Below are 24,256 nucleotides of genomic sequence, written 5' to 3' on the forward strand. Positions count from 1 at the left end.
AGAGCAACAACGGTCACCTGCTGGAAAAGTTTTCCTACCGTTCATTAATAAAGTCACGGACCGTATCGGGAAAGTTCTGGCCAAGTATGGGATCGAAACAATCTTCAGGCCCACCAAGAAGATTAAGGAATATTTAAGAACTGCAAAAGATGCCCGACACCGCCTAGCAAAACCTGGGGTATACAAAATTCCATGTAGTTGTGGACAAGTATATACTGGAACAACGAAAAGAAGTGTAAACATCCACTTAGCCGAACATAAAAGATACTGTCGCTTAGGACACATCGAAAAATCGGCAGTAGCTGAGCATGTTTTTCGAGATGGGAATGACGAAATTAAATTTAATGAGACAAGCGTTCTAGCACGAACATCCCATTATCATGCGCGCATGTATAGAGATTCACAATCAGGATAACAATTTTAATAGAAAAGAGGAAGTTTTAAAATTAGACAAAATATGGATGTCGACGTTGCGCCAGCAGAATGACAATCGACTACTCTTTATCGATAAGATAGGCATACCATCGGCATCACGTGACGAATGGTGGTGCCCTGTATGCGCTCTATAAATGCTACAGTACCTGGAGTCTCAATAGCAGTAGCCGGACGACTTCAGAAGATGTCTCCCGCATATGGAGACGAAACGTCAGGTAGAAATTTTATACATCGACCACTGCCTCTGAGCCCGGAAGTTTCAACTGAAGAAGTCAATAACGGCTTGGTCCACTTCTGGCCCTCATGCGAGCAGTTATTGGGCTTGGAATTGAGTGACAGAGTTGAAGGATATTGTGCCAAACTCTGTCCAATTGATGCATTAGACCCTTGGAGGGGCCTGCCCATAAAGCTCCAAACGTTCTCAACTGGTGAGGGATCCAGGAACCGTGCTGATCAAGTTAGGGTTTGGCAAGCAGTAGAAATTCTTTTGTGTGAGGGCGGGCATGCTGAACTGGAAGCTCAAGATGGCTTCCCATGAAGGGCAACAAAACGGGGCGTACAATATCAAATGGTTCAAATGGCTCTGAGCACTATGGGACTCAACATCTTAGGTCATAAGTCCCCTAGAACTTAGAACTACTTAAACTTAACTAACCTAAGGACATCACACACACCCATGCCCGAGGCAGGATTCGAACCTGCGACCGTAGCGTACAATATCGTCAAGGTACCACTGTGCTGTGAGGGCGCCGCAGATGACACCCAAAGGTATACTGCTATGAAAGTAAATGAGATCCCAGGCCACCAGCTCTGGCGAGCGGCAGTCAAGTTTGTATTCCATCGCTGTCAGGAACGTCTCCAGATACGTTTTCGGCCTGGAATCTTATTGACTGGAGCAGAATTGTCTTCATTGATGAGTCCCGCGCCGGCCAGTGTGGCCGAGTGGTTCTAGGCGCTTCAGTCTCGAAACGCGCGACCGATATGGTCGCAGGTTCGAATCCTGCCTCGGGCATGGATGTGTGTGATGTCCTTAGGTTAGTTAGGTTTAAGTAGTTCTGAGTTCTAGGGGACTGATGACCTCAGATTCTAAGTCACATAGTGCTCAGAATCATTTGAACAATTTTTTTGATGAGTCCCGCTCCGAATTGAGCCCCTATGATCGGCGAAGCCGTGTCTGGAGATGCTCCATACCGTGGTGATTTACCAACCTGGCTATCGCCCGCCATATGATCCGACAACCATGAGTGATGGTCTGGGATGACACTTCTTTTCATAACAGAAACCCTTTGATTGCCATCCGCAGCACCCTTACACCACAACGGTATGCAGACGATATTTTATGCCCAGTTTTTCTTTGCCCTCATGGCAAGCTATCTTGGGCTTATATTTCAGCAAGATAATGCCCACCTCCAGACAGCGTGAGCTCCTACTGCTCGTCTTCGTGCTTGACAAACCCTACCATGGCCAGCAAGGTCGCCAGATCTCCCTAGAATTGAAAACGTTTGGAGCAGGTAGAGCCTTCCAATCATCTAGGCATTTTGACTGTTTAATGCGCCAGGTAGACGGAATTCGGCACTAAATCTCTCAGGAGGACATCCAAAAACTCTACCAATGAATATCAAGCCGAATAACTGCTCGCATAGGGGACAGAGGTGGACCAACACGTTATTGTGTTCAAATGTTTGTGAAATCTTATGGGACTTAACTGCTAAGGTCATCAGTCCCTAAGCTAACACACTACTTAACCTAAATTATCCTACGGACAAACACACACACCCGAGGGAGGACTCGAACCTCCGCCGGAACCAGCCGCACAGTCCATGACTGCAGCGCCTCAGACCGCTCGGCTAATCCCGCGCGGCCACGTTATTGTCTTGCTCAATTTGTGAAGCTCCTTTTTTGAACAAATCTTCCTTTTTTCTGGAATTACGTATCATGATCTGTCTGCCTGTACATGTGCATCACATGTACCGATTTCCGTCCCATTCGGATTAATTCTTCGTGGTGCGTCGATTTTCTTTTCGCATTAGAGTGTATTTTGCCTGGAGAACTTTAGTTGCTCTCGGCAACATGGGCGTTCCATTAATGGTCCATGCATCTCATTACGTGTACAGTAATCCTCCACGAAAGATAGGTTTTCAGAGCTCTGTCGGATCATCTAGATTTAGGTTCTCCGTGTTTCCCCTAAACTTCTTGCTACAAATTTCGGGTAGGGCTTCTTTGAGAGGTACATGACCGATTTTCGTCCCCATCTTTCTCCTATGCGAGCTACTACAATCTCATTAACGACCATTTCGTCGAGGGGATGTCAAACCCTAATGTTCATGTCTTCTTCCTGGCTTCAAGCTGAGCAGCATACAATAACGCTAGAAACCTTAAGAGACTTCTGCAACAAGTTCTCGCGAAGCTTGGAAGACTTTGTAAATATGGTACCTCGACATAGTGCTGATTATGAATGCGCAAAATAAATTATATGTGAAAAAAAGGTTGCACGTATGTTAACAATGGAGCACACAGTTTCTCTTCAAGTATTTCATTTGAGCTGTTCCTTTTCATCGTATTTTTTCCCTTCTTCTACATAGACACTACATGAAATTTTCCTCAGTCTGTAATGTTGCCTTCCACTATGCTTATTGTGAAAATGGTATAAGAGGTAACTGAGCATCGAATTGAAAATCACACTCGAATCACTCAACAGAGGAAGTGGCTGTGGGTCTGATAAGGTTTCTGTCATAGTTTGTGTCGAATGTGGGGAGATTTGTCCCTCCTTCTAACTACAGTTCATCGTCGCTCATTGGAATATACAAGAGTTACACGCAACTGGAAAGAGAAGCACGTCATTCCAATGTAGATTGAGAGTCGCAGTCCTGATGGACAGAACTATGAGTGTATCTCATTGATTTCAACCACGCCATGTTACTTCCCCTCTCTTCGTTACTTGTCCGTTTCTAACGACCACGTTGTCATCCTTCCCTTCCTTCTTGATTACTTGTGTTTTTATCACATTCATCTGTCTCTTCCTTCCGCATCCCCGCCCCCCCTCTTTTTCACGTCCATTCCTAACAGTATCCTCAGTTTAAATATGTTACCTGCCTTCACTTTCTGCCTTTCATGAACTAACATAAACTCTGCTCTTATCTACTACAGCTACTACTACTCTCCGCTGTTTATATTTTCACTACTCCCAAGTGTAAAAAATAATGTATAATATGCAGAACGCCTTGTCAGATGTAAGAGAGGGCGTGATTATCATAAGCTTGCCCCAATAAAAAACTAAATAAATTAAATATATGTTGTGAAACTGAGGACTATATTTTGTGCTTGCGTAAGATTACTTTTCTGTAAATCAAACACGTCCTATGTAAAACTTGTTTATTAGAAAGGAATTGCAGTAACCAGTAATTATTATGTCGTCAAATTTCTTGTATCATTATTATTATTATAAACAAGAACGAAATACAGCTGGAGGACCGGCCTGCACCACACTCGATGGCGTCCCTGAACCGCGAGCTTTTGCTGACTGCACGTCTCCCACACAGGGCTTCCAGTACGAGCCGCCTGAGGTGGACGAGCAGATGACGACGCGGCGCCCCGAACCGTCCAACCAGCGCCAACAGCTGGTGTCTGGCCACCCCAACGCACGCCTGCTGCCCACCGAATGCGGCGTCGACTTCTCGGAGCGCATCTTCGGTGGCAAGACAACCGAGATAGACGAGTACCCCTGGCTGGCGTTGCTCAGGTACCGCGCAAGTGAGTACCCGCATTCCAGCTACCCAACAATACAACAGGAAAAAGGGGAAAAAAGTACACGAGGTTCGTAGATACTCGAGGAGGTAGTATTGTCAAATGATGTTTCGAGTTACGCCGCTCGAGTAGTAAATCGGTCTATCGGAGCAGCAACAGAATTAGCGACCTGCTGTGGTCCACCAAAGAGGCAATCGAAACGCAGCGCACGCCGGGAGCGTATGACGCCAGCTGGAATTGGCAGTGATAAGTATACGCTATCTGATCAAAAGTATACGGACACCCCCGTGAAACGTGGAAGTGAGCTCTACATGTCACGAAAGGCGGGCCTGCTAGTATAAAAGGAAGCAGAAAGTATTGTACAGTGAGTAGAGAAGCTGTAACAGCAGAAGGCGTCGCTTAGAAGAGCTCGGTGATTTCGAAGGTGTATTGGTCATTGGATGTCACACAAACGAAAATCCAAAAGCGACATTCCAACCATTCTAAATCTGCCCAAGTCGACTGTTGGTGGCGTGATTGTGAAGAGGACAAACACAGATAAACACAGATCAGAAACACATCTTATTGACGGACAGTCATAAAAATAGGTGTTGGGTTGGTTTGTTTGGGTGAAGAGACCAAACAGCGAGGTCATCGGTCTCATAGGATTAGGGAAGGACGGGGAAGTAAGTCGGCCGTGCCCTTGCAAAGGAACCATCCCGGCATTTGCCTGGAGCGATTTAGGGAAATCACGGAAAACCTAAATCAGGATGGCCGGACGCGGGTTGAACCGTCGTCCTCCAGAATGTGAGTCCAGTATGGACAGACAGTCACCGTCGAGCATTGCTGAAGATGGTTGTAAAAAATTACATGAAACCAGCGAGTTTCAAAGTAGTATCAGCAGTCCATCTTGCACAATGACTGTGCGCAGGGAGTTAAAAGAGGGGGTGCAATGGTCGAATAGCTCCTCATAAGGCACGCATTACTGTCGTCAGAGCTAAGCGATGCTCTAGGTAGTGTAAAGAGCAACCCACATCTACATCAGCATCTACATGATTACTCGACAATTCACATTTAAGTGCTTGGCAGAGGGTTCATCGAACCACAATCATACTATCTCTCTACCATTCCACTCCCGAACAGCGCGCGGGAAAAACGAACACCTAAACCTTTCTGTTCGAGCTTTGATTTCTCTTATTTTATTTTGATGATCATTCCTACCTATATAGTTTGGGCTCAACAAAATATTTTCGCATTCGGAAGAGAAAGTTGGTGATTGAAATTTCGTAAATAGATCTCGCCGCGACGAAAAACGTCTTTGCTTTAATGACTTCCATCCCAACTAGCGTATCATATCTGCCACACTCTCTCCCCTATTATGTGATAATACAAAACGAGCTGCCCTTTTTTGCACCCTTTCGATGTCCTCCGTCAATCCCACCTGGTAAGGATCCCACACCGCGCAGCAATATTCTAACAGAGGACGAACGAGTGTAGTGTAAGTTGTCTCTTTAGTGGACTTGTTGCATCTTCTAAATTTCTTGCCAATGAAACGCAACCTTTGGCTCGCCTTCCCCACAATATTATCCATGTGGTCTTTCCAACTGAAGTTGTTCGTAATTTTAACACCCAGGTACTTAGTTGAATTGACAGCCCTGAGAATTGTACCATTTATCGAGTAATCGAATTCCAACGGATTTCTTTTGGAACTCGTGTGGATCACCTCACACGTTTCGTTATTTAGCGTCAACTGCCACCTGCCACACCATACAGCAATCTTTTCTAAATCGCTTTGCAACTGATACTGGTCTTCGGATGACCTTACTAGACGGTAAATTACAGCATCATCTGCGAACAACCTAAGAGAACTGCTCAGATTGTCACCCAGGTCATTTATATAGATCAGGAACAGCGGAGGTCCCAGGACATTTCCCTGGGGAACACCTGATATCACTTCAGTTTTACTCGATGATTTGCCGTCTATTACTACGAACTGCGACCTTCCTGACAGGAAATCACGAATCCAGTCGCACAACTGAGACGATACCCCACAGGCCCGCAGCTTGATTAGAAGTCGCTTGTGAGGAACGGTGTCAAAAGCTTTCCGGAAATCTAGAAATACGGAATCAACTTGAGATCCCCTGTCGATAGCGGCCATCATTTCGTGCGAATAAAGAGCTAGCTGCTTTGCACAATAACGATGTTTTCTGAAACCATGCTAATTACGTACCAATAGATCGTTCCCTTCGAGGTGATTCATAATGTTTGAATACAGTATATGCTCCAAAACCCTACTGCAAATCGACGTCAATAATATAGGTCTGTAGTTCGATGGATTACTCCTACTACCCTTCTTAAACACTGGTGCGACCTGCGCAGTTTTCCAATCGGTAGGGGTACCTGACACCATGTCTAATGCCAACAGTGAAATACAATGGAGATGGTTTTACAGTATGAGAATGTTTTTCGTGGTTCAGGTGTGGCTTCCTTACTGAGCTTAATAAAATGTAAATGCGGTAACTACAGGACGTTAAACTCTAACATAATCTCTGATCTAAATGCGGCAGCATATAAACACATTTTACATCATTGTGTGCTGCGTACAGGAGAGGAACAGTTCACAAACGATGATTGCTTGTATCAGTATGACAATTCTGTAATAGACCAGCATCTGCAAGGCAGTGATCTGTGGACAATAACATTCCTGAAATGGAGTGGCGCGCCCAGAGTCCCGACCTGAACCCAAAGGAAACCCTTGGGGATGGGTTAGAACATCGACTTCGCTCTAGACCCCAGCGTTCGACTATCACCACCTTTCCTGGTTAATGCTCTTTAGGAAGAATAGACTGACATTCTGTGAGGACTGATGGATCCACCTTTAGCCATGTGTTTTTAAAGTTCCTTTATGCAGTGCACTAAATGAACAAACTATAAAAACGAGGCTGAAGACGGTTCCATCAGTCCTCACATACTGATCAGCCGTCGTTCCGTTTCTCATTGATATTAGATATACAAAAGATTCACACTCATCCACAGATATTCAGATGTCTCAATGAAAATGTCCCCAGTGTAGTTAAAGTCCTCACAAACTCGAAGGATGGAAATAACCCATATTAATGTCCACTGACAGGTATCTGTATACTTTTGATCAAATAGAGCATACTACAAATCAACATATGCTGCCCCATTAGTATTGCGTACTCTGATGAAGGCCACTTCAACGGTGACCGATACGTAGGGAGATCATTTTAGAGCACGACACGGTCTATACCCAGAAGAATTATAAAGACATATCACAGTATTCCATCATAGCACCAGTGTAACACAACACTTCGAAATAAAGTGTTTCTACGGGAGAGTCAGTTTATCTTTCTTCACTCCAAATGACGCTTCCCAGTATCAAGATTTTAATCTAGTCATATACTATCAAGTCATCTCAATTTAGCTGCTAATAGCAATGGAAATCATATCGATACTCGGCTGCAAGATACACCGACTTGGAACATGGTAGTATCAACAGATTCAAAATGTTTCCACTACTCTAATAAAACATTTCAGATTCACGAACTAGTTTCTAGCTCTAGTACATTGTACTAAATACTTTCGTACCTAAAACATATATTATGACACATTTATGACCTACTTGAATAACATTTTTCTCCTCGATTGTTAGCAAATTTTGTGAATGTTAGAACGTTTGCCGGCCAGTGTGGCCAAGCGGTTCTAGGCGCTTCAGTCTGGAACCGCGCGACCGCTACGGTCGCAGGTTCGAATCCTACCTCGGGCATGGACGTGTGTGATGTCCTTAGGTTAGTTCTAAGTTCTAGGGAACTGATGACCTCAGATGTCCCATAGTGCACAGAGCCATTTGAACCTTTTTTGGCCGGCCGCGGTGGTCTAGCGGTTCTGGCGCTGCAGTCCGGAACCGCGGGACTGCTACGGTCGCAGGTTCGAATCCTGCCTCGGGCATGGGTGTGTGTGATGTCCTTAGGTTAGTTAGGTTTAAGTAGTTCTAAGTTCTAGGGGACTTATGACCTAAGATGTTGAGTCCCATAGTGCTCAGAGCCATTTGAACCATTTTTGAACCTTTTTTGTTAGAACGTTTGAAATGCCTATCAATTTATTCATGTGATTGAATACAGTCAGCAACATTATGCAACATGGCTGCTTTTCGCGTGTTGCGGGTTTTCTATTAATTATCATCACATCAAAATCGTCACCATCAGTAGCACGAACTGCAGCAGCCATTTGATATTTACAACCGTATCAAATTCTCAGCAGATTCAGAAGGATGTAGGTTGCAGTGGGTACTGGGAGATGAAGAAGCTTGCACAGGATAGAGTAGCATGGAGAGCTGCATCAAAAAAGTCTCAGGACTGAGGACCACAACAACAACAACAAATTCTCCTCTAGAATTTATCAAGAATTGCGATCTTCCGTTAAGAATACACATCCATGTCGCTTCTGCATGTTTTCCGACATAATGTAACTATGTTCCATTACGTTGTCGTAGAGCTTTTTTATTATCTCTTGCAGTTTAATAGAGAACTTTCTCGGCCCATCAGCTATCCATTCGCATTCCTTTACGAATACGTAGTATTTGTATATTTTCTCTAGGGTTCCAGGCTCCCTTGTTCTGAATTCAAAGTAAGGCGGTTGATTTCAGGACTTGAGCGCTTTGTCTGTGATCACAGCGAGCCTTAGTAATGTTAGTAGCAGTAGCACTATATTTGCCACTAGTGAATGCTTTGTTTCTACATTTTGCTGCATAATTTGGAGTAATAAATACCGTTAGCTCGAATGTTAGGGGCGTTGTGGGACCACTTAGGGACATGGCTGACAAGACGGGGAAGAAATCCAATGTGCACTCCGTGTGTATACCGGGTGGAATCATTCCATACGTGAAACGGGTCCTTCCGGATGCCATGAAGAGCACACGGTGCAGCCAACTGCAGCCGGTGGCTCACAGCGATACCAGTCATGTGTGTCATATTGGATCTGAAGAGATTCTCTCTTGTTTGGATTGGCTGACAGAAGTGGTAAAGGCTGCCAGTCTTGCTTTCGAGATGAAAGCAGAACTGACCATTTACTGCATAGTCGACAGGACCGATTGCGGACCTCTGATACAGAGCCGAGTGGAAGGTCTGAATGAGAGGCGCAGACGGTTCTGCGACCGTGTAGACTACAGATTCCTCAACTTACGCCAAAGGGTGATTGGGTTTCAGGCTCCGCTGAACAGATCAACGCTACAGATTCCTCAACTTACACCAAAGGGTGATTGGGTTTCGGGCTCCACTGAACAGATCAGGGAGCTGCTATACGGGCAGCGGAATCGTGTGGCGTGGACTGGGCGGTTTTTTAGGTTAGAGGGTCTCGGGAAAACACAAAAAGGGCTTCAGTCTCAAAGGGTGCAGGCCGAACACAGGTAGATACAGGAACCATCGGTATAACAGTTGTAAATTGTCTTAACTGTGTTGGGAAAATACAAGAGCTTCAAGCGCTAATAGAAAACACTGATGCTCAAATCGTTACAGGATTTAAAGCTGGCTAAATCCGGAGGTAAGTTCAGCCGAAATGTTTGCGGAGAACCTAACGGTGTTCCGAAAGGACAGGCTAAACACAGTTCGCGGTGGCGTGTTTGTTGCTGTTGGAAGTAGTTTGTCTTGTCGCGAAATTGACGAGGATAGTTCCAATGAGTTAGTATGGGCAGAGGTCACTCTAGGCAACCGGCATAAAATAATAATTGGAAACCTCCAAATTCAGATGATACAATTTATGAATGGTTCAAAGAAAACTTGAGTTTAACTTCAAACACGTACCCTACTCGTACAATTATAGTTGATGGTGACTTTAATTTACTCTCGATAAGTTGGCGAAAATGCATGTTTAAATCAGGAGGTACGCATAAAACATCATCCGAAATTGTACTAAATGCATAGTCTGAAAATTATTCCGAGCAGTTAGTTCATGAGCCCACGCGAACAGTGAACGATTGTGAAAACATACTTGACCTCTTAACAACAAATAATCCTGAGCTAATAACGAGCATCATAACGAATACTGGGATTAGTGAACGCAGGATTGTCGTAGCGAGACTGAGTATATTGTAAGCCCCAAATCCTCCAAAAATAAACGAAAAATATGCCTATTCAAATAAGCAGATAAAAATTCACTTGGCGCCTTCCTGAGAGACAGTCTCCACTCTTTCCAAATTAAGAATGTACGTGTAGACTAGATGTGGCTTGAATTCAAAGAAATACAAACATCAAATAAAGTTTGCATCACCCCAGTTCCCAGTCCCTTTGACTGTTGAGAGATGTCACTCAATCCGCCCAAAGATGTAAATAACGATGCATGAGCAGCACCTATTAGACGGAGGGAGTCCGACAGCCGATCAGTTCCAGTCATTCCAACAGGAAGCAGGTACACGGCTCGTGTTGTCTGTAGTTCAACCATGCCTAGGCGGTCAATACCGCGGTTGGACCGCATCCGCATTGTTACTTTGTGCCAGGAAGGGCTCTCAACAAGGGAAGTGTCCAGGCGTCTCGGAGTGAATCAAAGCGATGTTGTTCGGACGTGGGGAGATACAGAGAGACAGGAACTGTCGATGGACTCGCTCTGCCAGCCCAAGGGCTACTACTGCAGTGGATGGCCGCTACCTACGGATTATGGCTCGGAGGAACCCTGACAGCAACGCCACCATGTTGAATAATGTTTTTCGTGCAGCCACAGGACGTCGTGTTACGATTCAAACTGTGCACAATAGGCTGCATGATGCGCGACTTCACTCCCGGCGTCCATATCGAAGTCCATCTTTGCAACCACGACACCATGCAGCGCTGTACAGATGGACCCAACAACGTGCCGAATGGACCGCTCAGGATTGGCATCAAGTTCTCTTCACCGATGAGTGTCGCATATGCCTTCAACCAGACAATCGTCGGAGATGTGTTTGGGGATGGCACTATGTGGGACGGACATATGCCACTGGTGATCATGAAAGGCGCCATAACGGCTTTACGATAAGAGAATGCCATCCTCCAACCGATAGTGCAACCATATCGGCAGCATATTGGCGACGCATTCGTCTTCATGGACGACAATTCGCGCCCCCAATCGTGCACATCATGTGAATGACTTCCTTCGGGATAACGACATCGCTCGACTAGGGTGGCTAGCATGTTCTCCAGGCATGTATCCATCAAACGTGTCTGCGATAGATTGAAAAGGGCTGTTTATGGACGACGTGAAGCACCAACCACTCTGAGGGATGTACGCCGAATCGCCGTGGAGGAGTGCGACAATCTGGACCAACAGTGCCTTGATGAACTAGTGGATAGTATGCCTCGACGAATTAAGATATGCATCAATGCAAGAGGACGTGCTACTGGGTATTAGAGGTACCGGTGTGTACAGCAATCTGGACCACCACTTCTGAAGGTCACGCTGTATTATGGAACAACATGCAATTTGTGGTTTTCATGAGCAATAAAAAGGGCGGAAATGATGTTTATGTTGATATCTACTCCAGTTTTCTGTACAGGTTCCGGAACTCACAGAACCGAGGTGATGCCAAACTTTTTTTGATATGTGTAGTATCGGCAGCAGTTGAAAGATTTATACCAAATAAACTAGCAAACGACGGAGCTGATGCTCCTTGGTACAAAAAACGAGTCAGAACACTGTTCCAAAAAAAACGAAACGAACATGCCCAATATAAACTGAAGTAAAATCTCCAAGATTTGCAATTTTTTCAGAAGCTCGGAAATTAGCGCGGACTTCAATGCGAGAAAATTGTAACAGTTTCCACAACGAAATTTTGTCTCGAAACCTGTCAGAAAATCCAAAGAGATTCTGGTCGTATGTGAAGTACGCTAGCGACGAACATTATGAATAACCCCGAAGAGAACGGTCTATTGACACGCAGTCAACACGGATTTAGAAAACGTCGTTCTTGTGAAACTTAACTAGCTCTTTACTCACACGAAGTCCTGAGTGCTATTGATAAGAGATTTTAAATTGATTCTGTATTTCCAGATTTCCAGAAGGCTTTTGACACTGTACACATAGGCGGCTTGTAGTGAAGTTGCGTGCTTATGGCATATCGTCTCAGTTATGTGCATGGCTTCGTTATTTCCTGTCAGAGAGGTCACAGTTCGTAGTAATTGTTGGAAAGTCATCGAGTAAAACAGAAGTGATTTCTGGCGTAGTGTTGTAGGTGCTTTGCTGTTCCTTATCTATATAAACGATTTAGGACACAATCTGAGCATCCGTCATAGGTTGTTTGGAAATGATATTTTCGCTTATCGACAAGTAATGTCATCAGAAGCTCAAAACAAAATGAGGGCCGGCCGAAGTGGCCGTGCGGTTAAAGGCGCTGCAGTCTGGAACCACAGGACCGCTACGGTCGCAGGTTCGAATCCTGCCTCGGGCATGGATGTTTGTGATGTCCTTAGGTTAGGTTTAACTAGTTCTAAGTTCTAGGGGACTAATGACCTCAGCAGTTGAGTCCCATAGTGCTCAGAGCCATTTGAACCAAAACAAAATGAAAAACGATTTAGAGAAGATATCTGTATGGTGTGAAAATTGGCAATTGTCCCTAAATAATGCAAATTGTGAGGTCATCCACGTGAATGCCAAAAGGAAACCGTTAAGTTTAGGTTACATAGAAAATCTGTCAAATCTAAAGGCCGTAAACTCAACTAAATACCTAGGAATTACAATTAAGAACCACTTAAATTGGAAGGAACACATAGAAAATGTTGTGGGGAAGACTAACCAAAGATTGCGTTTTATTGGGAGGACACTTAGAAAATGTGACATATCTACTAAAGACACTGCCTAAACTATGCATGTCCGTTCTCTTTCAGAATACTGCTGCGCCGTGTGGGGTTATTACCAGATAGGATTGACGGAGTACTTTGAGAAAGTTCAAAGAAGAGCACACGTTTTGTATTATCGTGAATTAGGGGAGAGAGTGTCACTGAAATGATACAGGATTTGGTTTTGATATCATTAAAACAAAGGCGTTTTTCGCTGCGGTGGAATATTCTCACAAAGTTTCACTCGCCAACTTTCTCCTCGGAATTGGAAAATATTTTGTTGACGCAGACATACGTTAGAAGAAACGATCATCACAATAAAATGAGGGAAATCAGAGCCTGCACGGAAAGATATAGGTGTTCGTTTTTTCCTTGCGCTCTACTATATTGGAATAATAGAGAATTATTGTGAAGGTGGTTCGATGAAACCTCTGCCAGGCACTTAAATGTGATTTGCAACGTGTCCATGTAGATTAGTGAACGTCTTAACAAAACTCCTGAAAATTAGATTACACGAATAGTTTAGAGTTAGTTGCCTCCATTTCTTTCTTCTGCTTTCATAGAAGGTGGACCTCCTGTGGAAGATGGAATTTGTTCCCTCTGTATCTCCAAGCAGTAGAGTCTGTGATAACTGGATGATCACTCTCCGTATCCTGCGTCCCTGACTACCAGGTAAAGTTTACAGGTAGTACTGCAAGAAACGAATGTAAATTGTCGGACTGTCTTAGTCATCTTTCTAAAATTTACGCAGATACAATAAACTGAAATTATTTGCCTGTCTTGGATCAGTACCTCTCGCAGGGCATTACATTACCAGTTGCGCTAGTGGTGCTCGTCCCATGGACTAACTTAAGATTCAACCGCTGATTGTAGTAGACGATTGACAAGCTGAGTCCGGCTTCACGCGCGGTTTTCACGTGTAATAAACCTTCAACACAGTGTATACAATGTTAAAATGCGGAAAATGTCCGTCTCCTATTAATCTGAAATATAGTAATAATTCAGCATTTCTTTTGTGCAACGTATTAGGGAAGTGCTATCTCGGGAACACTTTTTATAAACGACATTATATCATAGTTTGGACTATGTTTCTCTCATCTATTATGTCCAGCTTATTACGTTCCACTGTTGCTTATTTTATTTACTATGTTTTATTGAAATATTTAATTTACCGTTAATCGAGTACATCTGAAAAGTGGTAGCACGGTTTCTTCCACTACTCACATCGCCGGTACTCCGTCACAGTCTAGCACCCCTCGGGCTTAGTGACATCTGCCCTACTACGCGGAACTTACTAATAATGTTGCTGGTCAAGCAGCATCACATCCTTCACTTTCTAGTACAGCCGAGATTTCAGTTGTGGGTTATCTCTTGTTATTTGTAGAAGTACACAGCCTGAATTCTTATTCCATTATCTCTGTGGCCTAGGCGATTATTTCGCCAGACGTTTAGTGCAGTGCGAGTTTTATGTCTGCTTAACTGCACTATGGTTATCAGAAACCAGATGTAAAATAGGGTACACACTGGTCACCAACACAACAGCGCTGAATCGTACTTCAGATTCGAAAAACGCCATACCACGGAAGAAAAGAGATTGCACTATCCCGATAGAGTTTTGCGTATGTTAAATACGAAAAAGTTGCTGTGGTAACTTCTGGAGTACGGAAACTGGACTTCTAGGCTTTATCCATACGCCTAGAGGCCAGTCTCAATCCCTTATTTCAGAGCATCCATCAGTGTCGTCCTCTTTTTGAGCAATGCAGGAGGAGCAGGGAATGGATGGTCTGTGGCGAGTAACTAGACGACCTTTTCTTTTATTTCTTCAGAAGTTTCGAGACAGATTTGTAACTTGTAACTCAGACGGTCCAAAGTAACTCTTCACGAACTACAATCACGCAAGAAAAACACCAAAAAGTTATTAATATAGAGTAATGAAATTGCTACCTTATTTAAGCAACTAAAACTGCAGGATCACAGGTTAATGTAAGCGCGAGGTAACTCTGAAATTCGCATTAATAACCGGTGTAACCTCCAGAATGCTGAATGCAAGTATGCAAACATGCATGCATTCTGTTATACTGGCGCCGGATATCAGTTGGTGGACCGAGAGAGGTGGCACAGTGGCTAGCACACTGCACTCGCATTGGGGCAATCCCGCCTCCGGCCATCCTGACATACACTCCTGGAAATGAAAAAAAGAACACATTGACACCGGTGTGTCAGACCCACCATACTTGCTCCGGACACTGCGAGAGGGCTGTACAAGCAATGATCACACGCACGGCACAGCGGACACACCAGGAACCGCGGTGTTGGCCGTCGAATGGCGCTAGCTGCGCAGCATTTGTGCACCGCCGCCGTCAGTGTCAGCCAGTTTGCCGTGGCATACGGAGCTCCATCGCAGTCTTTAACACTGGTAGCATGCCGCGACAGCGTGGACGTGAACCGTATGTGCAGTTGACGGACTTTGAGCGAGGGCGTATAGTGGGCATGCGGGAGGCCGGGTGGACGTACCGCCGAATTGTTCAACACGTGGGGCGTGAGGTCTCCACAGTACATCGATGTTGTCGCCAGTGGTCGGCGGAAGGTGCACGTGCCCGTCGACCTGGGACCGGACCGCAGCGACGCACGGATGCACGCCAAGACCGTAGGATCCTACGCAGTGCCGTAGGGGACCGCACCGCCACTTCCCAGCAAATTAGGGACACTGTTGCTCCTGGGGTATCGGCGAGGACCATTCGCAACCGTCTCCATGAAGCTGGGCTACGGTCCCGCACACCGTTAGGCCGTCATCCGCTCACGCCCCAACATCGTGCAGCCCGCCTCCAGTGGTGTCGCGACAGGCGTGAATGGAGGGACGAATGGAGACGTGTCGTCTTCAGCGATGAGAGTCGCTTCTGCCTTGGTGCCAATGATGGTCGTATGCGTGTTTGGCGCCGTGCAGGTGAGCGCCACAATCAGGACTGCATACGACCGAGGCACACAGGGCCAACACCTGGCATCATGGTGTGGGGAGCGATCTCCTACCCTGGCCGTACACCACTGGTGATCGTCGAGGGGACACTGAATAGTGCACGGTACATCCAAACCGTCATCGAACCCATCGTTCTACCATTCCTAGACCGGCAAGGGAACTTGCTGTTCCAACAGGACAATGCACGTCCGCATGTATCCCGTGCCACCCAACGTGCTCTAGAAGGTGTAAGTCAACTACCCTGGCCAGCAAGATCTCCGGATCTGTCCCCCATTGAGCATGTTTGGGACTGGATGAAGCGTCGTCTCACGCGGTCTGCACGTCCAGCACGAACGCTGGTCCAACTGAGGCGCCAGGTGGAAATGGCATGGCAAGCCGTTCCACAGGACTACATCCAGCACCTCTACGATCGTCTCCATGGGAGAATAGCAGCCTGCATTGCTGCGAAAGGTGGATATACACTGTACTAGTGCCGACGTTGTGCATGCTCTGTTGCCTGTGTCTATGTGCCTGTGGTTCTGTCAGTGTGATCATGTGATGTATCTGACCCCAGGAATGTGTCAATAAAGTTTCCCCTTCCTGGGACAATGAATTCACGGTGTTCTTATTTCAATTTCCAGGAGTGTAGGTTTTCCGTGATTTCCCTAAATCGTTCCAGGCAAATGCCGTGATGGTTCCTCCCACAAACAACCCAACCCCAACTCAGTTCGTGGGATGGAGTTCCATGCTTGTTGCACTTGGTCGATCAATACAGGGACGGTTAACGTTAATTGTGGATGACGCTGGAGTTTTCGTCCGATAAAGTGCCATATGTTCTCGACTGGAGACAGATCTGGTGATCAAGCACGCCAAAACAGTATGTCGACACTCTGTAGAGCATGTTCGTTCACAGTAGCAAGATTTCGTGATAAATTTGTTTGTGTTTTAGAGTTATTCGGTGTGCCATCTCTACCAGCAACAATGATTCTGAGCCGGGTGGTCATCGAGCCAAACTGAGTTTGGGTAACTGATGCGGGTACGCCATTCCATGCTGGAAAACACCTTCAGGATTGCTGTGCATGAATGGCAGCACAACAGGTCGAATCACCAGAGTGACGTACTGCAGTCAGTGTGCGTGGGATAAGCACTAGAGTGCTGTTAATGTCATACGAAACCGCATCCCAGAGCACAACCCAAGGTGTAGATTCAGTGTGTCTACGCCGCCGTAACGATCGTTGCAGGCGCTCACCTCACCTCCTCCTAACCAACACACAGCCATCAATAACACCGAGGCGGAACCGGCTTTCATCAGAAAACACACATACTTCCAGTCCCTCCTCCAATGAGTTCTCGCTTGTCACCACTAGAGACGCAAAACGGCGGCTGGTTGGATCGCTGGAATGCGCGCTAAAGGGCTTCTGGCTCGGAGATGACCTTGAAGTAACCGATCTGAAATAGTTCGCCATTGTCATTGTGTTGCCAGCTGGTGCGCCGAACACGATGGTCGTCCCTCTCGCTACTACCAAGTGGCCATCTGGAGACCGTAATTCCCTCGACAACTGCTGCCAGCTATCATGAACGGTGGCCACATTCCTGCCAAGTCTTTCTGCATTATCGCAGAACGAACATTCAGCGTCTCGTAGCCCTATTACACGACCTTGTGGTGTTTATGATGGCGTCTTTGTCGCATTAATGGCATTCTAGACTAACATCAACTCACCACGTCCAATCCCAAAGGTATCGTTACAGCGTTTATTGAAAGCAAACCTGATTTTCATCGCCACTCTTATACGACTGGCGTGAAATTTGAGTAGACATCCTCTTTCAGATTAGAAACTCTCTACCAACTTTTGTTTACGTCGCACAACTCCTTTTTGCTGTTGCAATTTTTTTGCGGCGGTGTGTTTACAGTGCTTAGACGCATCAATTGATAAATGATGACTCACAGTCTTAATATTACTTCATACTCTGCGAAGTACTTACTGTGAAAGTCTATAAGGGTCGTCATGCGTGCTTGACACGTTCTCAGAGAGGCGTAGTTTATGAATAGCTGTTGCTGTGATCTATACCATGTTCCACAACACATCTTTATCTTTGAAGAGGCAGTCACCATAATAAGCCTTGCTTTGAAATGCAGTACAGCGTTTTTGTTTTCTCGTAAACATTTGGCTTTTATAGCAAGTCGAAATCTCATTTATTTTCCAGCCTTTGAAATGTTGTTTTTAGTCCCAGAAATTATTAACAGAGATGTCACTAGATATTATCCTTTTCCTCATATGTATTTCATTAATTGCAGGGTGGTACCTCGTGACGATTTTTTTGCATTTTCAGGGGATGGGCAGCTGCTGTTCCTTTGCGGTGGAGTCCTCATCAACAGCAGATATGTACTCACAGCGTCCCACTGCGTCAACGGGAGGGACATCCGTGATTATCGCCTGTGAGTATCCGCCAAGCAGTCCCTTACAGTCATTGCAACGCCAGCTTCTCCGATAGTAACAAAACGAGTTTCTGTTCAATATCAAAATGTATTCCATTAAACACGACAGCCAAATGTGTAACAGTGCGAGGGCAAGTTCTGCAATTTTTATCATCTCCTCCAAAATATGAAGCTGCGACTATGAAACCTGGTGAGTTTTCCTCTATATAGTCACCACCCTTCAATTTTTCCCCACGAGGGATGAGTTAGCACGGACCTTTGTTGTACGAGCCTTTGTTCCACCTCGAAAACCAGCTCGCCGTCATGATGGAAGCTCCCGTCACGCAATGGTTAAAAACTCCCACTGTAGTAGTCTCCCGTAAGACTGTCAGGAGATCTGGGTGGTGTCATTCTTTAATGGTTTGCCCCAAACGAACATAATCAGTCGGCACCACACCATGGCAGGCCCAAAAACAGCATCAACTTGCCCAATAATGATTGGATCTTCAGCTCTCACGACGGCGGTGGAGCAGTATGTTTCTACTGTTTGATTGTCCTCGTAGTCGTAGCGATACATACAGCACTTGTCCATGAAGACCAGACCTTTATCTTAAAAAAATTACGAAGTCTCGAATCTCATCTGCTCTTCCTCCATAGCTCACTCCCACACCCTCAACACTTCCTTTCCTCAGTTTCTCAGTACTTCTCTCCCACTTTCCAAACTTGACACAAACCATCCTTCACCTCGCTGTGGACTAACACTCCTGGAAACTGATGAGAAATGGCTTATTTCCAGAATGATCCTGTTGCTCTGCAGACAATATGTGATGTTCTGAAAGTTCCTGGCAGCTTACAGCCGTATGCCGGATCGGCATTCGAACCCAGAGCTTTGCTGTAGAAGGTATACAGGAGAGTTTCAGTGAAGTTTGGAAATTGGAGGAGAGGTCTTCGTAGAAGTGATGTGAGCGTAGGTTGTAAGCCGCACCTGGCTAGCACAGTGAGCAAGGGCTTTGCCCACTAGCATCAAGGTTCCACCCGTAATTTCTAGTCCCAATAAGGCAAAAGGTTTTAATCTACCAAGTAGTTTCAAAAGACCGATATTGTATTTCCTAGAAAAACTTTCAAGAGGTTTGCCGTGTAAATAACAGCATCAGAGGCATGTAGTGCTACGAACGACTAGACCATTGTCAAAGAGACTACTAATTTTCCTATACTTGCACAGATTTACATTTGCGCTGCTGGCCATTAAAACTATAGCACCAGGAAGCTACACGCAAGGAACATCAGATTGCCATGAAGTGTACTGTATGCCAGGACATGCACGTAATTAGCATTTCAGTGCTGCCACACAAAGTAAGAAGCAGCGACGCCATCTACAGTCTGTATACAGGGTGTTCGGAAATTCCCGTTACAGATTTCTGGGACCTGTAAAGGAGAGTGAGTACATAAGAGAACCCACGTCCGGAAACTTGCCGTTTTCGTGGTATATCCGTTTAACCTACCTCTCTCGCCTGGCTTGAGCCTCATTCAGGTGTCTGTGAGTTACAGAGCAACATGTTTGAGTACTCGTTTGCAGGATACTCCGACATGATCCTTCTGTATGTCGAAGTTGGTAGTAACGGAGAAACTGCTCGTCACCTTTATGAAGATCGTTGTGCATAACGTCCGACTTCATCGCGTACCCTTTTCGTCACAATTACCGAACGGCTTCGAGAAGGGATTACCTTCGCCGTCATCAGGCGTGACCCTGGTGTTCCGCACACCCGAACTGTAAGAGACCGCCCTGCATCATATTGAAGAGAAAGCGTCAACGAGTACACGAGCAATTGAGCGTGCAATGGATGTTGCTCCCAGCACAGTCCGATATGTTTTGGATGAACAACTACTACATCCACATCCCCTCCAACACTCCAGACCACCTCTAACACAGATGCGTGAATGAGGCTCGAACCAGGTCAGTGAGATAGGACAGACTTCAAATGACATCAGTCAATCCGATGTAAGCATCCCCGCCATGACTACCTTCTTGTAAACCTAGCAAGCAAATACGTTTTCAAACATTTGTAGCACGAAAAGAATTCGTTTCCAGACATGGGTTCCTGTTCAAAGTTTTATGTACCCATCCCCCTCCACAAGTCCCAGAAGTTTTTAACGCGAATTTCCGAAAATCCTGTATAAGGGGAGGTAAAGCAGTGAGCTGACACGGAAGTCATATTTGAAAGTTGTTTGTTTGTGAGAAGATCGTATCATGCTTCGGGTACGAAGAAGAAACGTTTAGCAGCACGTGCCGGAATTCGGTAGCGGCAGTACCGTGGATTACTGAGACTGCGGTTTATAGTCCTATGATACTGTTGCTCGCATTGTTCATCATCATGCGAATATGGACTCCACGCGTTCAGTGTGGCTATGCTTAACGACACACAAAATCTCGAAAGCCCTACACGACAAGGAACCGAGAGAACAACGCGTCGTCTGCTTGGCAGTTACAGACCGTACAATCACGCCACGTAAGTTGAGAGAGGGAATGTGCTTGTTTGGGACAAGTGCCCAGACGGTCAGTACGACGACGTCTGACGTCTGGACTACCACAGTATATAAGCACAGCGGCCATCATGGCGGCATCCCTTGACGCAGCAGCAGACGTATGTGCACCGACAGTGATGCGTCCGACGACATCACTGGACACAGGAGTGTGACCATATCACATTTTCAGGCGATTTCCAGTTCTGAATACAGAATCACGTTTGATGTATCCATGTGTGGAGGCTCTGAGGAGAACGAATGTTGGCAGATTGCATTTGTCACCGTCATACAGGCCTAGCACTTGGCGTGATGGTATAGGGTGCCAACGGGTACTCAACACGATCGCCTTTGATAATTCGGACAGCAAACGTTAAATTTATGTCTTAAAACCGGTGTCAGTGCCCTATCTTCGCGGTCTTCTTTACGCTATCTTCCAGCAAAATAACGCAAGACTGCCTGCTGCTCATCCGATCCTGATTGATATAGATGGTATCCGACTGTTGCCCTGGCCAACGCGTTTTCTAGATGTCATCCACTGAAAACATGCGGTCACGGTTTTCAGAGAGACCGGCACTCCCTCACTCTCCAGACACTGCTATTTATGAATTCTGTCATAGCGTTGAAGCACCATGGAATGACGTTCCTGTATCCTTCAGCCAAACTCGGTTTGGATCGATGACCACCAGGCTTAGAACCATTGTTGTTCGTAGATGTGGCACCCTTAATTCCCCTAAAACACCTACAAATCTTATCACTGTACATACAATAAGTAAAACTTTGTCGTTTGCTACTCTTTCTGCTGTTGCAGCTTGTAATCTCCCCCTCCTTCCTTCTTCCATCTACGGTCTACATTAAACAATGCCCAGTCCAAGTAATTAATAAGGAAAGTCTTTTATGAAGATTTGAGAGGAGCGAAGATTGCAATAAACTTTCAAGTTTACTTAGCTTGTCATGTTGAGATGGCTCCAGTTCTTCTTGTCTAGGGGTCTGATCCTTGAAGCTGAAAATGTATCATCAGTTCCTCACGATTGGTTTGAACTAAATAAACTGGAAGCTGGTAGCTGCAGATTTTTTTTTTTTTTACGTAAATATATTTTCCACTGATTTTCTCACATTTTAGTATATCTTACAGTATTTTGATTTTTCACATTAATAAAGCCCGAATTACATTGTTCGCGCGGATTATATAAAAATACGTCCAATCACATCACTCTGCGGAAATAACAATATTCCAAAGGGTTTACAACTTTTCTTAACAAATGAATTCATACCAGTTTTCGTTACATAATTAATTTCGATCATTATTTCATAAATGGATCCAGAAATAAACATAGTAAACAGTACAGGATTGCGTAAATAATAATAGAAATTTTAAGTGTGCAAATAATTCGTAATTTCGGATGTTTCTAAAAAAGGTAATTTTAAATGTACTGTCAGGACTAGTACTTATCGCTTATAACATCAAAGCTTAAATATTTAATAAAGTAATTCCTTTCCATAAATTTCAGCTTGAAATATAACATACTGTGTATAAAATTATATGAAAGTTTTCAGAAAAGCAACTGAGATAATATTAACCTGACCAAAACCCGGAAAATAATAGTGGTATCGACAATTAAGCCGAGGAAAAGTAATGCTGGAGGCGGATGTCCTGTTACAAGTTTTAATGGTCAGCAGTTTATTTTACTGTTGTAGTTTGTATTGTTTCCAAATATATTGTTTTTTTCTGTGAGAATTGACATCAGCAAGTGTCATGTGGGAAGTCTCATCTTCCTCGTGTTTAGTTTTATGAAAGCTTCTTTGTTTCTGCTCTGGACGCACATTGGCAGTGCGTGACGTCAGGGGGCAGGAGGCAGCAGTGTAGCTCGCTTGGTGTGCGCAGGGTGAGCGTGCGGCTGGGCGAGTACAACACGGACCTGGATCGCGACTGCGTGGAGGAGTACACGGGCGGCGAGACGTGCGCAGACCCGCCGCAGGACTTCGGCGTCGAGCAGTCGCTGCCGCACCCCGACTACGAGCCCTTCAGCTCCAACCAGTTCAACGACATCGCGCTGTTGCGCCTCGACCGCGACGCGCCTACCACACGTAATAAACACAGTTCCTCTACGAGTAATCGTAATCGGCCAATTGAGTCATTACGAAGATCATTTCCAAACCTATGCCTCTTTTATTTTCATGGAAACAAATACAGTTAAATAATATATGAAATATATTCGCACTTGCGTGTATGGACAATCGGAAACCATCAACTGCATGATGGAATGACAGCAATGAAACCTTGTGCCAGACCGGGACTGGAACCCAGAACTGTCACTTATCACGAGCGATTGTCTTTCATTAGACTATTCGAGCACGCTTCACAGCCCAAAACTTCTGAACAACACATGCACTGCAGTATCGTACTATCTTTCGACACCAGGCATGACACTCTCAAGTAAAATGTCTCTCCTGTATGGGAATATACATAATGGATGTGCGAGTGCAAGTTATGGATACATGGTGGACGACGTATGGAAGTTTCGGTCTGGTCGTGATGAGTGCTCGGATAGCCTGTTGATTAGGCATACGCTCGCGCTAAACGAGAAATTCGGGCTCAAGTCCCTGTCAAGCACAAACTTTCATTGCCATCATTCCACATAAAGTTGATAATTGTCCATAATCGCAACTGCCAATACATTTCATGTATTTCATAACGGCTGTAGTCGCCACAGTGCCTGTTTCTTTGGACACGCTAGCATATATAAAGGAACATTACATCGTACTTCTGAACAGACAGACACTACAATATACAGTAACTGTTCTCGAAGGAACAGATACTGTTGATGACCTTGCAGCTTTTCCCTGGAATAAACGATGATTAACTGAAACCCTCAGCTGCCGACAGGTGTTGTTGATATACCTCGATGTGGACAGCTGAAAATGTGTGCCCCGACCGGGACCCGAACCCGGGATCTCTTGCTTACATGGCAGACGCTCTATCCATCTGAACCACCGAGGACACAGATTAATAGCGCGACTGCAGGGACTTATCCCTTGCTGTTAATGATCATTTATTCCAGTGAAAAGCTGCAAGTTCATCAACAGTATCTGCTTTTTCGAGAACAGTTACTGTCATCATATATATAGTTAAAGGCTACCCACCCATTAACCTTCGTCTGTGCGAATGCGCACAGGCTGCCCAAACTCTTACGGGAATCGCTAAAGTGTGCGCGGGTAATGAGTGGATGGGCAAATGTCTATAAGGTACATTACATACGTAGACTTGTGGTCATTTGGGAAAGTGAGTCTCACGGGAAGCGTGCAAGGAATAATTCCCTGCAGTCGCACTATTCATCTGTGTCCTCGGTGGCTCAGATGGATAAAGCGTCTGCCATGCAAGCAGGA

The 24,256-nt window shown here is 45.2% G+C and overlaps 1 protein-coding gene across 1 annotated transcript in view; it reads left to right on the plus strand.

Annotated features, from left to right (window-relative positions):
- LOC126263005 (serine protease easter-like) overlaps positions 1–24,256 on the plus strand; it is a 161,463-nt gene that overhangs the window by 98,893 nt on the left and 38,314 nt on the right. The window contains exons 3-5 of the mRNA XM_049959970.1: positions 3,975–4,185; positions 18,265–18,370; positions 22,755–22,957. Of these exons, the coding sequence (XP_049815927.1) occupies positions 3,975–4,185; positions 18,265–18,370; positions 22,755–22,957 (520 nt within the window). The remainder of the gene's footprint in view (positions 1–3,974; positions 4,186–18,264; positions 18,371–22,754; positions 22,958–24,256) is intronic.

This window comes from Schistocerca nitens, chromosome 1, assembly GCF_023898315.1.
Source record: "Schistocerca nitens isolate TAMUIC-IGC-003100 chromosome 1, iqSchNite1.1, whole genome shotgun sequence".
Lineage (NCBI taxonomy): Eukaryota > Metazoa > Arthropoda > Insecta > Orthoptera > Acrididae > Schistocerca > Schistocerca nitens.